The 18,876-nt window shown below is 35.0% G+C and overlaps 1 protein-coding gene across 1 annotated transcript; it reads right to left on the bottom strand.

Moving 5' to 3' along the window:
- Positions 1 to 52: 52 nt before the first annotated feature.
- LOC127838578 (uncharacterized) lies at positions 53 to 10,787 on the bottom strand. The gene is made up of 9 exons (XM_052366405.1): positions 9,835 to 10,787; positions 8,497 to 9,061; positions 6,774 to 6,866; positions 4,688 to 4,747; positions 4,008 to 4,067; positions 2,546 to 2,605; positions 2,103 to 2,200; positions 830 to 934; positions 53 to 268 (listed from the first exon to the last, which is right to left on the bottom strand). Exons 2-9 carry the CDS (start codon positions 8,791 to 8,793, stop codon positions 142 to 144), a joined length of 900 nt encoding a protein of 299 aa, XP_052222365.1. The 5' UTR covers positions 8,794 to 9,061; positions 9,835 to 10,787; the 3' UTR covers positions 53 to 141.
- Positions 10,788 to 18,876: the final 8,089 nt, after the last annotated feature.

Here is an 18,876-nt window from a genome sequence, read left to right as displayed (position 1 = left end):
GACATCTTTTTTAATGTTAGACATGTGATGATATAATGAAGCATACCGGAAAAATTCCCTTCTTGGTCCACCATGGTCCTCACCAATCTCCCCGGAAAACTTGACAAACAATTTATTCTGAAGCTTGACCGTCTTCTTTTCTTAAAGTCGTATGGCACTATCTAACGGCTTGGAACGGGAGATCACACAGTTTGTGTGGTCATCTTTGATGTATCGGTTCCGAAACTCTTGTAAAATATCAGCCACAGACGGCTCTGTGGAATCATCGCTGAATGTAAAATAAAAGTTGAGGTTAATTATATTGTAATATTTTAACAACAGCTGTCCCTATTGTTCAGCATTGATAGTATACTGTACATTTTGTGTCTGTCACCGCATCTAATTACCACGAAGACATATTTGAAGCAATGGTAATAACGTTGTACATGATGCAGCTGGAGTTACAAATCGTGTGCACTCCACTCATTGTCTCCTCTTTATTACCCTACATACATAAACATGGTTTGAAGCCTATACCTCTACTACTATTGAGAAATAGCCAGACAGGGAAACCTTTTGGGAATTGGCATGACGTGACAATGAAGTAAGAGGGAAAGTAAGATGGAAAGAGACCGGACATTGTGTAAAGCATGGCGCGACTTAATGTGATGACATGCGTGATTCCTAATTAAAAATCCCCAAAACTTAACAAAGACGGGCAGATACAACTACAGCTTTGTCACAAGGGTGACTAACAATAACCCCACACCGCTTTGTCACAGGCATAGCAGCTATGCCCATGGTTTAGTTCAAGGGCACATAACTCTCAGGAACAGGTTACATGTTTCACCTTATGGTACTTGGTATCTGGTGCTGCATTGACTCTAGTAAAGCGCTCTGTATTTCCTCGCCCTCGCTGTCTAGAATCTCGATCTCTGTTATGATGCTTTGGCACCTGCATTATAAAAACATTTTCAATCTCAGTTAATGAAATCTCCAGTCAAGCAATCTTAACCCTTGCACCAATTTTTGTTTTTCATAATGACAAAGGCCAAAACTCCAAACAACTTAGGGGCGTAGCTTCCTTCAGGCACTATAGGCACCTGCCTATACATTTTTTTAAATCCAAGCTTTACCCCTAAAAATGTATAGTTCACGTTTGAAAAACTACCAGCAAGACAAGACTTCAATGTATCTCACGAAAAACGTTTGATTTTTCTGCTGTATGTTTCCTCATGCTTATATAACACAGTATTTAAATGTAGAAAAAGCAGGGCCTTATTTATGCAGTACACTTAAATACCCTTGTTTAGCTTTATAGTGTGGTTAATTGGTCTTCATGGGTGATTTCCCAGTGTAGTAATAGTAAGAATCCTGATTAATTGTATTTATATATAATAAGTACATCTATTAGTAAATATTCCAAACATGTATTACAGGTCGCCGTGGCGTAATGGATATGGTGTCCGCCTAGCGATTGGGAGGTCATGGGTTCGATCCCCACTGTTAGAGCGTTCTTTAGATCTCCCCCATAGACACCAAGTACTGGTAATAGTCCCAGGAAACGGACTCGAGCGCATTTCAAATAAGTCTTAGGCTTTCTATGCAATCGAGCTAAAATGAATAGATTTAAACTAAACTAAACATGTAAAACTGAAATAGCTTGGATAGAATTGCATGTTTTAAATGGTTTGTGACTGGGCCAGCTAGCTCAGTTTGTAAAGCGCTGGACTATAAATCCGAAGATCGCAGCTTTGATCAAAATAACTTGTGTGGGGATTTACCGGTAACATGAAATCCTTTCTACGGTCATTATCCCTTTTCCTCATATTCAAGTAGGACAGTTGTCAGTAACTGCTGTAAGTGTGTGCACTTAGTACTGGTAAACAATCTTACACAGGAAAGTAAGAGAAGGTTAACTGACCGCTATGATATAACTGGAATAATGTTGAACACAGCGAACAATCCAACTAAACAAACAAATGTTTTATTGTTGACATAAAGCTGTATTGCCAAATATTTCATCACATTTACTGCGGATAGTTCTAATAATTTCAATTTCATTTGATGTTATAAGGAAGTACAGTTTACTTAAGCTGTAAAGATGTAATCTTATTGCATACGTCAATCCTGCACTATGACTGCCGGAAACTGTTGTTGTTGCTGTAGTTCCCGATCGTCGCCGTAAACTTAGACCGTAGGACCTCGGATTGAAATTCACCTACGAACTGTCATTCAAAACAGGGTTTGGAGATTTATTTACAAATGAGTAATCATTTGATAATTGGGATATACACATTATATAGCATGCATATGAGAAATAAGCAGATAAAGCGTGCCAAATTATTCATGTCACTTACTGTAAGTGGAATTAAGAATTTTAGCCTGAATCTTATGCATTTGTGAAAAACAAATAGCACCTTTGTATAAATTTATATTAATATTTAGTCCCTCATTTTTCTGACTCCATGAATAATATTTGCTCATAATTTCATTCTTAAATTTGTGGATGGTTTTTATCTCCATAAATAACAACTTTTAGTCAAATACTTAGTGGTGGTCATACCTCAGGATCAGGTGAAGCAAGGTTGAAAGATTCTGGTGTTGACCATGTAGTATTGGTGGTCTAAACAGATGACATTATATAATTGAACATTTTTCATTTCAAATCATGTTTTAAGAATTGAGAGGTTTACATATAATATTGTAATCAACTTTAAAATCCATCACAGAGGAATTTTCTTGAAATGTTCTTGCTTTAAAATGAATTCAGGAAATCACACTTTTGAGTAAATACCTACATTTGACATATGCATTTATCAAATACTAGCAAGATGCCCGTCATTTGAACTTTAACCTTTAATGTGACCTGAAACTTTGCCCAAAGGTCGCCCAATTTGCATGTGACATGACTTCTCCATATGGTGGACATTTCAAGTAAATTATTTTATAAATGCCAAATGAATGATGTTACATTTCACACAATCTGTTATTTGTCAAAATTGGACATTTTCGAGTTTCGTTTTAGACCTGACCTTTGACTTTACCTTTGAGCTAAGGAGAAAGTTGTTACACATGACACGCCATCTCTACATGGTAAACATTTGCGTTAAATAAATTTTAAATTGCAAAATGAATGCTGAAGTTGTAGTCCTAACAATCTGTTTTATGTCCAAATTTAACATTTGACCTTTAAGTGTGATCTTTACCTTTAAGGTAATTAGACCTTTTTACACATGACACGCCATGTCCACATTGAGTTTGTAGTAAATCATCAAAAAAATTATGATGAAAGATGAAGTTACAGACAGGACAAGCATTTATAGCCAAACTGAGACTTTGACTTTTAAGAATGACATTGACCTTCGAGTTAGGGAGACGGTTTTTAATTGTGACACGTCTATTTGTGGTGGACATTTGCGGTCAGTTATTTTGAAATCGCATGTTGAATGATGTAGTTACAGCCAACACAAGCTATTTAATGGCCAAATTTGACCTTTGACCTATTAATATGACCTTGATCTTTGAAGTAGAGATGGTGGTCATTTGTGGTAAGTTATTTTAAAATTGCAAAATGAATGACGTTACAGTCTGGACTAGCTTTGTTTTGGCCTAATTTAACATTTAACCTCCAAGTGTGAGCTTTACTTCTGAGGTAGGGTGACAAGCGACATGTCGTCTCCTCATGGTGAACATTTATTATAAGTTATGTTAAAATTGCATAATAAAGGAAAAAGTTACATTCCGGTCTGAACATTATGGCTAAATTTGACCTTTAATCTCTAAGTTGTACCTTGACTTTTGAGATTGGGTGACAGATGTAACACGCGACACGTTGTCTTATGATGGTTAACATTTGTGGTTATTTTAAAATTGCACTATGAAAGACAAAGTTACAGTCAAGCTTGCACCACACACGCATGTACACTCTACCAATGTGATTGCTATATCGAGCTTTCTTCTAGCAGGCTCGACAAAAAACCATGATAATTGAGTAATTCGTAATGACAGGCATCAACATTTTATACCTCAGAATCTGGAGAAGAGAGGGTGAACGCTGCCTGTGTGGACCCTGTAAACTCGCTGGTCTAAACAGGAGAAACAAGAGATTTGTCACAGATATGACGAATACACTGCCCCTTTGAAACAGGAAATGTTGATATTGTTAATATTGTTTATCCTGTAATTTTAAGCAATCTGAATGCGGCAAACACAATTTAAAATGGACAGATAGACCTTTAACAGTTAAGTGGGCCTTTGACCGTGGAGATAGACAAGTCCAGCCAATGATGGCAATATTCCTGGCAAGTAATTACAAAAGCCTATGATGAATGACAAAATTACAGCCTGGAAACGCAAAACAATCCAAAATTATTACCATTGAACTTGAAGTGTGACTTTGACCTATATAGCGCCAAATATTCAGTGGGGCTATGACTACATGTTAATTTAATATTTAACAAAACCGATAATGCTTTAAGAAATTGGGAGGCTTTCAAATGACATTGTGATCAGACGTTAAAATACCTTCATATACATGTACACATATTCCTATTCACATCTTTCACAGAGAGAACTTTCTTTAAATGTTTTTGCTAAAGATGAAATCAAGAAATCTCTTGAATATTTGTGAATATGCTCATATTTGGCATGTACATTTATGTAATGTTTGAGTGGTTAATAATCACATGGCCAAGTGTTTTGTTACCTCAGACTCTGGAGAAGCAAGGGTGAAAGCGGCTTGTGTGGACACTGCAAACTCGCCAGTCTAAAAAGAAAAAACTTTATAATTAGACATGTCATTTTACGTGACCCAAGCTTTAATCATTACTTTATGTCAAATTTCGTATTGTATGTTTTATCTTGTATAGACAAGTAGAAAAAATGACTAGCAGATTAATTTCCCTCCCGATACTTATTCTTGAGTTTCACTATTTTATTATACATAATAAAGCCATTTCAAATGTATGTAATAGAAAATTGAAAGATTTGCATTTGACATTAAAATCAGATTATGATAGATACAGTTTAAACTAACGGATTTTTTTACACAAAAGGAGATGTAGGTCTCCTCCCATACAACAAAAATTAAATCTTTCAAAAAACTATAAACATGTTTAATATTTTGACCTTCAAAAGTGACCCTGACCCTTTTTTGGCAAAGCCAGTGGATGGGTTCTGCAAATTGGTTCTATGATGTGAATATTTGAGCAAGGTTTAAAAAAAACCTTCAACTTGGATATTGGATCTAAACAGTGGTTCTGCATGACACCTTAAGGTGAAGGATTGAGCAAAGCTTCAAGAAATTTGTTTAATTGGGATGTATGAATTAAAGAGGAGTCAAAATGCTTTGATATTCATGTATGACCTTAAACTTAATCTGCTGATGCATGGGTTCTGGACAATGAATTCATATAGTGACAGTTTGTGCCAAGATATTCCAAAATTGCTGCTCGATTACTCAGATGAAGGCAAACAGGGTTTGTGACAGTTACACTAATATACGTAAGTCTATATTATTCAATCGTCAGAGGTGGATAACAAAACAAGAAGGACAAGATGGTCATAGATTGAACAAATAGCCGCTGTAACTATGGGACAATTTTTTTTTACCCCAAGGCATGATTTAAAAAAAAACTTCACAATTTCTAGAGGACAAATATAGAATGTTTAATATCAAATATTACATCTGTAGTCTAATTTGTTTCACAGACGAAAACCTTAAGTAATTTTGCAAAATAAGTCTACATGTGGCCAGAGTTGAACAAACATAGTAATACATGTAGACCATTTTACAATTTTTCATACCAAGTATTACACCTATGTGCCTTGTCATTAAGAGAAGCATTTTAATTATTTTGCTAAAAAAGTATATATTAAACAATTGACCCCTTGGGTGTGGCTAGTTTTGACTCCAGGGGCATGATTTGAACAAACATAGCATCAGACGACTTATCTGATGTCACCAAACATAGCATCAGACGACTTATCTGATGTCACAAACCAATTATCAAAGCTCTGAGCCCTGTAGTTTCAGAAAATAAAATGTTTTAATTTATTCAGTGCCAATTTTGACTCTAGGGTCATGATAAGAAAAACTTTGCTGAGGGTCACTACATTATGTTTTATGCCAAAAATATAAGACCTTTTGGCTATGAAATTTTACAGAAGATTTGTAACGTTTTTTTTTGCTGGTGAACATAAATTGTGTGGCCTCCGGAGTATGGCAATTTTTCACTCCAGCTAGGGGCATGATTTGAAAAAAACTTTGTTGAAGACCAAAAATAAAATATTAAACCTCTGAGATAGCAGTTTCAGATGATAAGATTAAAAAAAAACACACTATTTTAAGTTCTGGTGAAATACATATGCAATAGAATAGAACAATCTAAACAACTTTGAAAGAGGATAAGTATCACTCCTATGTAGTTTTGTATGGCGGCATAAATGGGACACAGGATTTTTTTTATTTAACTATAGCTATGCGCACGCCATAGTTATGACGTGCCCATGCCATAGCTTTGGCGTGCACACGTCATAGAAATAGTTAAATAAAATATTTCCTATGTTATATTATTTAACTATTTTTATGACATGCGCACGTCATAGTTATGACGTGTGCACGTCATACAGACTGTTAAATAAAATATTGCCTTTGTCCCCTTTATGCCACCGTAGGTTTGTGAAAATCAGCCAAGCGATTTACCATTTTGTTTGGAGAAAGTTAACACCCACACACCCACTGACAACAGACAAACGTGCTCAGATGGGCCAAACATAACAATGCAACTTACCAAGTATTTTCCCATCATATATGGTAAACTTTCACTGTCAGATAATGTCCCACATTCTTGAACACTTGATGACAACCCAGGCGATCCAGGACCCTGAAACAATAAATAACAAGAAATGTGTCCATATGGCATGGATGCCCCACATTCCTCTCTTCTTGACTAAACTCCACTTGTCAAAAACAATCTGTTTTATGGTCAAACATGACTTTTTACCACTAAGTGGGGCATTGACCTTTAAGGTAAGGAGGCGGGTGTTACATACAACACCCCCTGTTATGATGGTTGACATTGACATTAAATTCCATCAAAATGACCCTTTATGACTTTATATAAATTTCTCACCAATATTTAAACAATTCATGAAAACTATAACCACACATTTATATTTAATCAATTTGTGAATGATGTTCTCCAGCCATTGCTAAACAGTAAACTGTAGTGTGCGAGTTAATTCTAAACAAGATATGTGTTTGTCAGAAACACTATGTCCCCTTCTGCTCCGCTTTGAAGCTATATATTTGACCTTTGACCTTGAAGGATGACCTTGACCTTTCACCACTCAAAATATGCAGCTCTATGAGATACACATGCATGCCAAATATGAAGTTGCTATCAGCAATATTGCCAAAGTTATAGCAAAATGTTAAAGTTGGGGCAAACAAACACACCAACCAACAGACAGGGCAAAAACAATATGTCCCCCACTATAGAGGGTGGGGGACATAAAAACACGGCTATTGTCAAGCAATATTGTCCCCTACCGGCTCCACCATTGTCAGAAATTCCACCCTTTTCAGATTTTTTTTTGTTGCCATAGAATTCACAGTTTTTGATGTAGGAACGAAATGAAATGACGTGCATAATGTCCATATTGCCATCTATTTATGTTGCAAGTTTCATGAAAAATTATTAAGAACTTTTAAAGTTATCACAGGATCCAGAAAACCACCATTTTCAGCAGTATTTCTAGTCTATTTGTTGCCATAGCAACCAGAATTTTTGACGTAGGCACAAAATGAAATGACGTGCATAATGTACATATTGCCATCTATCAATGTTCCATGTGACGGACGGACGGACTGACAGACGGAGCGCAAACCGTAAGTCCCCTCTGGTGAAATCGGTAGGGGACAATAAATACAATCTAGGATATTCTCACCGATTCGATTGAGTCATATTATCTGTGCAATGTTATTTAAAATCTTAATCACTTAATTCAGCCCAAAACACAGCAACACAACAAATATTCATACACATTGCAATTAAATTCCTAAACAATCGCGTTCTAGTTTGTAAACAACTAAACTGAATTACATAGGAATGACGCAATTGCATTTTCTAAAAGTCAACACTGCAGCATCTGAATTTAAATTAAAGACGGTTAATAAACTAACATGTGTTCAGCATTTTTCTAATCGTTTTAAGATATAACAATGACTTGAAGTGATGGGAATAATAAGATAACAATTTTAAGCTTACATTTAACTAAAGTGGTTACACAATGCAATTCAGTATAACCTGGTAAAATATAACACATGGTACTAAGGCGCCGGGAAGTATTGAGTTTATCCGGTCCGTTATGAAAACAAACATAGGGATCGCTTAAGCTCAACCTATTTTCATTTTCTAAGCCTCACCGGATAAACTTTTTCCATCCCAGCATCAACCATGTATTCTCTATAACTTCAGTATAGGCAAACTGATTCATGACTTCTATCAATACCTTTTCTGTCTTCTTCTTCGTATACATATACACCCTGAGGATCTTTAATTTTGATGCTATGTACAGATCATTGATGTTCATTTCTTTATCTATCGTCGTGCCCTGGAAGTTTCTTATTTCAATATCAAATTCTTCTACGGATCCAAGTTTCGAATTGCCGAAAGGAAAACAGGTTTCCTTAGCATGCTCCAATAGTGTTTGTACTACAAGTGTTTTATTAATGATCAAGTGTCGAACGCCTCCTCCACCTGTTTGTCTAACTTGTTTAAAGTCCTTTGACTTTTCATTGAAATTCATCCAGCCAAGTTCGACCCTTTTTGTTGTTCTTTCGGCTGATAAATTTCCTGGTTTGAAACTGCCAGGTTTAAAGCCTGGTCTGTTTACTTTTTTGACATTTACTCTTCCATTTTGAGCGCAATTCCGTTAACGCATATGAGACTTCAGCAGCTGCTGCACTAGACTGTTGACTGCTACAAAATGCATGAACGGCAACTCTATCCCCATATGCAGGTAAATATGTCTGTAATGTATGTTCTACCATAAGAAGAATTACACTGCAGTCAATCTACAAAAGCACAAAGCAAGTGTGTGATTTATTTCAATTTTTAAATAATTACAATGTATTTAATTCTGTCAATATTAATAAATACAAACATCTGGAAAGTTTGACAAATGCCATTGCATTTAACTGTGATACCTACAATAACTCCCTTGACCCTTATAATGTTAACAATTATGTTAATCAAGGGGACCTAAAGCCCAAGTGTTGCTCATCTGGGCAATAGGTCCCTGAGATATAGGATTTGAGAAATGTATAGTTCCTTTAGAGAATGTTATATGCTCTGGGTCTTTAAATTCTGAACGAGAAGATTAAAAATTCATTATAAAAATGTATGTTTAGATTTTAACTGATAAGTACATTAAAATATGAACCTTGAGGTCATTGTTTTGCCATTTATTTTAGAGGTCTATCTGCTTTCATACTATAGTTCCGAAAAGTTTTCTTCAGATTGTACATATTAAGTAAATGGAAACTGGTTACCATAAATGGTCCAGCATGGCCATGGGACAGGTTTTTTAGAGTTAAGAAAACTAATGCTTTATGAAAAACATTTAAGTTCTATTCCTAAGGATCTGTTATAGAGACGTCTAAGCTCTAGGCCTTGTAGGCCTTGTAGTTCTGGAGAAGAAAATATACAAAGTTATGCTTTATGGTTTCAGAGAAAAATATTTGTTAGTTTCTTATATGGATGTCACATGGCAGACTGAAAAAACTGACAACACGGAATCAAGTGACTAGTGCATTATGCAAAAATAGTCAATGTGGTGCAAATGTACCTTGTCGTCAACAAATCTTTGAATAACAGTTGATGCAATGCCTCTTTGATGCAGGAACTCTTTGAGTTCTTCAGACATTCTGCTGAAAATAAAATACATTATAAATCTATGATCATGTTTTATCACTAAAATATATATATTGCCAATGTTGTTTTCCTCCTTCTCTCATCCAAACTTTCTTCTTATAATGTTTGGAAAAAAAATCTTTGCGTTCAGCTTTAAATCACTTTGAAACCGTTTCTAAAATGTTGAAAGAAACCTTGTGATTTTACATATGATAACTTGATATCATTGAGGTAAACTTTCGCTTACCACCCAAGGGGTTGCTGAAAAAATTATTATAAATGGGACATTATCATTTTAATTTGTGCACATAGTTGTAGAAACTGTTAAGTCTGCTTGCTCTCTTTCAACAAACAATAATTGTCAATTTCAAAAGTTCTTATATTAATACTGTTTTTGCAATATTGGTTTATAAACCTTTCTTTTGGTAGGAAATTCAGAAAGGAAGCAGCATCAGCGATCCCTGTAAAATATACAATGTACATTTTCAAACACAATATTTTGTTTAAAAAAAAAGAGAAGAATACCTGTACAGTAAAAAAACACTTAAATAATTCATGTGAAATTATTATTTATACAATTTTCAAGTCCATGGGTGTCATAGTAAGACTTCACATTTTTCTGATATTACCAACAGATAAGCAGGTTTCACGTTTACGCTGTAAACATATCTAATTATTGAATGATTTTTCCAGGAACCCAAACATAAATTATTGCCCGTTTCATCCCATGGACGCAGTAAACATTGCAGCATAAATGAGTTAACACTAACTTAACAAGAGCTGTCAGAAGTCAGCGCGCTCGACTATTCAAAGTGCTTGACAGTATAACCTAAGCCATCATGGGGAAATTGTTCATTTCAATAAGGTCAAGGTAATATTATATATATATATATATATATATATATATATATAAACAAGAGTGCCAACTGTCACAAGATACGCCCTTTTGAAAATGATAAATCCTTGAAATGCACTAAGTGACCTCCTGACCTAGTTTTTGACCGGGCATGATCCATATGACAACTTAACCTAGATATTGTCTAGATACAACTTCTGACTAAGTTTGGTGAAGATCAGTTGAAAACTATCTGAATTAGAGAGCGGACACTGCTGTGGACGCCGCCGTCCGCCGCCCGCCCGCCAAGGGTGAAACTATAGTACGTCACATTTTGAAAAAAACGGGCATATAAAAAGGGATGGTTGGACGGTATTTCAAAAATAAAACATGCATGCCCCCCATATGGGCTGTCCGATGTACTGGCAGCCATTTTGTGAATACGACTTTTGTCACTGTGACCTTGACTTTTGACCTAGTGACCTGAAAATCAATAGGGGTCATCTGCAAGTCACGATCAATGTACCTGTGAAGTGTCATGATCCTAGGCAAAAGCGTTCTTGAGTTATCATCCGAAAATTATTTTACTATTACGGGACATCGTGACCTTGACCTTTGACCTAGTGATCTCAAAATCAATAGAGGTCATCTGCAAGTCATGATCAATCTACCCATGAAGTTTCATGATCCTCGGCGTATGCGTTCTTGAGTTATCATCCGGAAACCATTTTACTATTTCGGGTCACCGTGACCTTGACCTTTGACCTAGTGACCTCAAAATCAATAGGGGTCATCTGCGAGTCATTATCAATGTACCTATGAAGTTTCATGATCCTAGGCCCAAGCGTTCTTGAGTTATCGTCTGACAACCACCTGGTGGACGGACGGACGGACCGACCGACCGACATGAGCAAAGCAATATACCCCCTCTTCTTCGAAGGGGGGCATAATAATAAAAATATATATTTGTTGTTTTGTTTATACCATGTTTAAAAAAACAACAATCTTTTTATGTAGGGGGTTGTGGTGGGGTTGTGGTGGAGAGGGTATAATGTGGGGTGTGGTCATTTATTTGGGGAGATTCTGGGCTGGGGCGTGGGTTATGGTTTGGGTGGAGTCCATTGTGGCTTGTCAGTTAAGTGTTGTTTTGTCAAAGTATGAATCAAATCTGATCATAAATAAAGAAGTTATGGCAATTTCAGCAAAATTTAATAATTGAACCTTGAGAGTCAATGTAATTCAAAGGACAAGTTCAAATTCAACTCGCCAGGTATAGTACCCTCATGATAATAAGAAAGAACTTGAAGTTTGAAAGCAATAGCTACACGCCAGGAATGTGGATATTTTGATAACAGATGGCACTTCGATACCAGATAACAACAAAAGCCACGCGCGAGTGTGGAGTTCTTCAGCTTTTTTGCATTTATGTTTTCAGACACGTAACATTGTTTGGTCGATTAGTGGTATAGTACTTTGTATTGCGGAGCAAGAAAGTTTAGGACAAAAACAGTGGATTATAAAAAAAGAGATAAAATTTCATCGATAATCGCCATGAATTCGATTATCAGTACGTATTTCATAAAAATAAAAATACTTGGAAATAAATCAAGAACGTGCCAACTAATCGAAATAAAAGATCAATATGTCCATTCATGTTACAACATGTTAACTTTTAGTTGAATAACGTATTTGAGGAAATTCAAATGTTTTAAGAGTCGGATGCCAAATTTTCATGACACTTCTTTTACAAATCATCTGAAAGACAATGGCACTTCGATTCCAGATAACTCGACACTTTTTACCAGATATAACAAACTCTTTCAGTGAATCAGAAATGCAGAATTCGCTGTGGAATACTGCTACAGTAAGCAGACAATAAATAAAAATGACATAACTGACGTAAATTAAAAACGAATTACTGAAACATGTTCTTATCCCTTTGGAATATGATTATAAAAGGGAAAGAGAAGTGTAAAGCTCAATAAAAAGGGAGTTTTCCAATCTCTTATAAATTTTGTGGCTATGCATTAGTATCTTCTTCATGGTGCGATGATGAGGTGTAAAGGATTTTATGAGGTGTATTGGCGGCTTAAAGACCTTGCTTCCCTTATCTAGCGTCCTGCTATAAGTTCAATTGAACACAGTCGTGTTGATCTACATGATCCGTTGTATTTTCAATTCTCTTAATCGCAATTTACCACTTAAAAACTAGTTTATTATTAAGACAATTATTTTCGGTCGTCACTTGAATTATATTTCTTCAGAAAAAAGCATCTGAATCTTATTTAAAATTTGCACTTATAATATTAATTATATAAATTAAAAGTAATTTTTGAAAACGAACAACGCTATTGGTTATATTTTACATGTGTATGTAATTACGTTATGCATAGCTTCCCAATGTGTCGGGCTTGATAGTGCAAATTGATTCGTGCTTCAAAATGTTTGGTTATAATAGCCATAATGTACATTAATGCATTTCAGGTAGAATAAAAAAAATCGGTTATCAGAGTGCCCACATTCTATACATAGATGGTGACGTCACTACGTTATTGTCACCTCTATACTAAGACGCATCACATTCCCCTGGTTTGGGGAATAATGCTTCCGCCAAAGTAGTTCTGCGTAGGAATGAACATGTTAATAGTGAAAGAAAAATCGTTTTTTATTGTGTGTTTAAAGCGGAATGTTGTTTAAAGAAATGTTATTTAATTATATTTGAATGTGATATTGAATCTCTATTAAGACTGATAGCGATTAACAGAAGCACGATTACCTACTTTCGCTTTCACTTTTCACTCGTAAAAGAAGTGCTACCCACAATTCCTTTCGCGTTAGTACACAGGTCAATAACACCGGTGTGTACATAATGGAGTGCCCAATTTGTTGAAAGTCTCTGTTATCCGAAGTGCCCTATATCGGGAATCAAAGTATCCGCAACTTCGTGAATACCACCTATTATAGCATGCTCTTTCTTCGTTTTTATTTCATTCAATACTATCAAAATTTCAGTATTTGAAGCACAGTGATTACTCTACATGCTGGAATATCAAACAATTTCTTGCAATATTTCTAAGTAGTTTTATTTGGTTGAAATGTTTACTGTTCATCCAGTTTATGCTGTTTTGCGACCGAATTTTCTATTTTTTGGGGGAAAATCTACCATTCTTCCGTGATGTTTTTCTTTGCAATAGAAAAGGATACACCATTTATAAACTCGACCATGTGCCTTGTCTTAAAAAACTAATCTCTATGATATAACTTAAAAGACCCTGATGAACTGACCTCTCGCGCGTGGCTTTTGTTGTTATCTGGTATCGAAGTGCCATCTGTTATCAAAGTATCCGCATACCCAGCGTGAGCAATATACTTTAGAAGTAAAGTGGATCGAAACACAAAGTTTAGCAAAATATTCAATGTTACTAAGTCAACAACTTTTCCTGTACAGTCCCTATATGATAGTTAGATAGATAGCGAGTGTTCCAATTCTGAAAGCAATAGCTATGATAGTTCAGAAGTAAAATGGACCAAAACACAAAAGTTAGTAGAGCTATTTTTAATCATTTAACAAGAGACGAAACTGTGATATAGACATGTCATTAAATGCGCAAGAAATTTTAATATAAGAGCGCATAGAATCTGATAGATTCTTAAATATTCAGCAAAAATATTCATAGCTCAAAAGGTTACTAAATCTGGTGAGTGGTGTCAACCAAAAACAGGTACAGTAAACTCGCCAATAGGGGGTCACTATCGTGTATTTCATGAAAAAGTATAATCGATCAAAAACAATTGTTGCATAGTGTGTCCCTTGGATAAATGTACAATTTTACAAATTTGTGAAAAGATGCTCCAACTGTTGATCTGACAGGGGAGATAATGCTGTAAACAGTGATCCTTTATTGGCTACAGTGAGTGCTTTTATGTACATCATTGTATTATAGGAAATGTTTATTTATTTTCAATGAAACCTTTTTTAATCTGAAATATGGTTACATGACAGCGTTATAAACTGTTTATTTTACAGTTTTTTCGATCATATGATATTTTTTCATTTTCGTACTTTCAATGGTCATTTTGACAAAAAATCAGAAGTGTACTGCGGCAAAATAATAATACAGAAAAAAGGTATGATAGCATTTATTTTTATTTCTTGTCATATATACACAAAAGTCAAAAGGACGATTTCTAATGCAGATATTTAACGTTTTTGGCATGTGATGATTCTACATTGGCAAGTTGATAGTATAAACGTTCAAATCTTGATAAACCTCGGCTTCCGGAATGTAGACACCTGACCATTACAGTAATAGCAGAAATTCAATTAATTTCTAATACGATACAGAAATCAAGTTCTTTTTATAGTTAATAAAAACAGAACTTACTTCTAACCATTTTGTACTGAAAATGGCGTTATTTATCAAAGGGAATTAACTGTCTCTATATTTGTAGTTATTATAGTTAAGGCTCAATCCCCGAAGATTGTGGGTGTAAATGGCGTAACCTTGTAAAATGAATGTACTGACTACTAGTACTACTAGAAGTAAAACTTTTTAACTAGTCTACTGTAAAGTTGAGTCAACAACCTCTTTAATCCTTACAAAATAAGATAAATCCATAATTATAATAATCAGATATCAAATAAATCTGCCTGATTGCCCTATATTAATTAGGCTTAAATGACTTATTATCAGAAAGATAGCTTACCTATCTTGAAATCTTGAAAGGTTGGCTGCAAGTGATTTGTATAATTCGTTATAAAAACACACCATGTGCTCTGCACCGCTTGTTACAAAATTGCTGACATTGCGACAAATTTCATTGGTCGCACGCGCCACCTTTTGAGACCTGATACCATTTATGATTGGTCAGCTATGACGTGCGCACGTCATAGCTTTGACGTGCGCACGCCATAGCTATGACGTGCGCACGCCATAGCTATGACGTGGGCACGCCATAGCTATGACGTGCGCACGTCATAGAAAAAGTTAAATAAGATATTTCCTCTGTCGCCTTTATGCCGCCGTAGGATGCCGTATATCCCTATTATATGCGTGTAAAGTGATAATGTCAAAAGAAAAGCGTGTTGCACGAAAATCGACTTTAAATACTCCAAACTAAATTTTAGGGTCGGCAAGAAAAAAAACGCATGGTCGGGTTACCGGAAACAATTTTACGCTTAAAAACTGTACCTTTAAAACAGAAAATGTCATAATTTGGTAGGGAAATCAAACAACTTATACCAACCTACAGCGCACATCTGATATTGAAAAAATACTTTTGCATATTTTAGGAACGTTATACATTTTCCTTCACAACGATATTATTTTAATTCAAGTCGGTAGAAAATATTGCTTTCATAATTACTTTTATCTTTTCCGAATTTTACGCAAAACATAATTAGGCATTAGAAATCATAAAACTTTACCAACTTTGGACGCTAACAAGAGTGCTAATTTAATATTGTAAAACATTATTGTTGCATGTTTTACAAACCTTAGAGGGCCTCTCTACTAGGATACCGTTATAATTAATATGGAAAAAATAATAAAGCTTTTATAATCACTTAAACATAGGTTTTCCTTAAATGTCGGTATCTCTGTTTTTTTGTATTATATATTGTGAAATGCGCATTTTTCAGCTGATTCGTTTGATATAATTATCATGACGCTATGTTAAAAAATTAAAATTTTAGTAGGAAAACATGTACAGCACATGCGCAATTTTCTGGATGGACGGACTTTTTGACGTTACGTCATAGCATATTTTGATAATAACATGAATATAATATTGACACATCATTTAAATGTTATTAACCTATACAATTACAACTATTAATGTAACACTTGATCAATATCAAATTTCGTATTTTGCATGGTTTGTTTTTGAATACACGTTTAAAAACAACACATAAAATAAGTTGTAAATAAAATTAGTTTAACACAAGACAAACACATACCATATCTCCAGGTTAATTTCAAAACTGTGTTGACTACCATTACTACGAAAGTACAAGTTTTTAAATGAAATAACGAAAGAATCCTGAACTTCTTCCATTTAGCTTTTGTTTTGACATTTTTATTATCTTATATTTATTCAAACCAAGTTATACATGAACAGCACACTCGTCTTTAAATACTACTTGTATGCATACGCTGCCCTGTATCTTTTTGAGCAACAGTATTTAAAAGTATTTTATTAAAATAATAGACTTGCAAAATCAGCATAGTTGTTGATAACCTGTCATCAGGCTAACGGAGTTCACATTTTGCAAATGCATTTTGTGTTTTGACCTTTTTGGTCAGTCATCCTGGTTATTCACAATATCATGAGGCGTTAATGACACAAAGGTTGCATTATATCAAACCATTCAGAACAGTAGTATTATGTTATAACGTATTGGGTTGTTGGTTACATGGTTAACACGTACTACAGTATTTTTAAAATGTTATCAACGCCATTGATAAGAAATGAAGCATTAGGAAGACTAGCAAGCACTGATTAACAAAGTATAAAAATGAAGTGTCTTGAAACATTACACGTGTTTATATTTGCGTACACAACCGGATTTATAAGCGGGATATTGTGAGTAAAACGCCGAAATATATTGCTGACATAATTATTTTGTTTACCAAATATCTCCGCTCAATATTTACGCCATTGCCAAACGCGTCCAATTGTGTCGTATCATATGATCAATTGTTCAAGTTATCTTCTTTGTGAGGGAAAACTATTTATTTTCCTGTTTACGTGTTATTTGGTGTTTTATCTCAACATAATCTTCAGGTCTTTACATCCATGTCAGTTGGAGTTGAATGAATTTTCTTCCTGTCCAATTGTGTCGTATCATATGATCAATTGTTCAAGTTTTCTTCTTTGTCAGGGAAAACTATTTTTTCATGTTTAAGTGTTATTTGGTGTTTTATCTCAACATAATATTCCGGTCTTTACATCCATGTCAGTTGAATTTGAATGAATTTTCTTCCTGTCTTTTTTAGTTTCGGGTTTTAATTATAAAATTGGAAAACCAATCAAGCACACGCGAGTAAGTTGTACTTCAGAAAGTAGTGTGATTTTGCTTTAAATGTATAATATTGCTTCAAAAGCTCACCTGAAAATACGTCATGATGTTATAAGTCAGTCGTAATTGTATGTAGTGAGTTCTACCATTCAACTCGGTTAAAACCACAGCGGTGTTTTAAAACAGTATTTCAATATATAATTTTCATTTTTGCAGATGAAATAAGCCAGGAAATGTAATGTTCCAATTATACGTTATATATATGTTTTTATACATAATGACTATTTTACCGTCTTTGTTCAACTTTAATATAAAGTGTAGTTGATTTAAACGGAACACTTCACCCAATCAACGGGACTGTACGTAATCCAACTCGGCTTTCGGCTTTTCACGTCCGAACGTCCCGACGTTTGTGAGTCTAGAAATTTAGTTAGGTAGGAGCGATGTGACACACTCTGGGTTTTCCGGACATTTCCGGGTTTTATACCTCCCCTTTGGTATTAATAATGCATTTTAAAATTTAAGACGAACGTTCAACATTTAGGTAAAAAATGAACGAGCAAACCAGTCTGTACACTGCCTATTAAACAGACGGGCCGAATGTTGAAAATGCGGCATGCTAGCCTCCTGGTATCTTATCATGCTTATAGAATAAGCGAGACCACTGTGCAGGAGAGTGCCCATATTTTAGCTTGATTGCTCCGCAAATAGCACTGACAATGTTATCGGGTGTCAACATCCGGTTTTGTAAAACTTAATAACGGCTTTAATACAATTCTTTTTGTATTTCTGAACCCGACTGGTTGTCCACGGACAACTTAATGGAAAAAAAATCAGTTGCCCGGACAAGTAAATGTACGACTCGGGCAACTCGGACATTTGATTTCGCCACCCCTGGTAAATATATGAAAATATATTCCACCCACCCCCCCCCCCTAGAAATAAAAATTCTACAAAAGGTATTTTAACTGATACTGGTAGGGTAGAATGTCCTTTATAACCTATCAAAAGTTTACCAAAATCGGACCACTGAAAAGTTGTTGTATTTTAAAGATGGCGTCAAAGATTGCCACCAAAACCGTTAATAATAACGATAATGTAACTATCCTTTTCGTTATATA

This window comes from Dreissena polymorpha, chromosome 7, assembly GCF_020536995.1.
Source record: "Dreissena polymorpha isolate Duluth1 chromosome 7, UMN_Dpol_1.0, whole genome shotgun sequence".
Lineage (NCBI taxonomy): Eukaryota > Metazoa > Mollusca > Bivalvia > Myida > Dreissenidae > Dreissena > Dreissena polymorpha.
The sequence above is the reverse complement of the archived record's forward strand: the minus strand, read 5'-3'. Positions and strand labels throughout refer to the sequence as shown.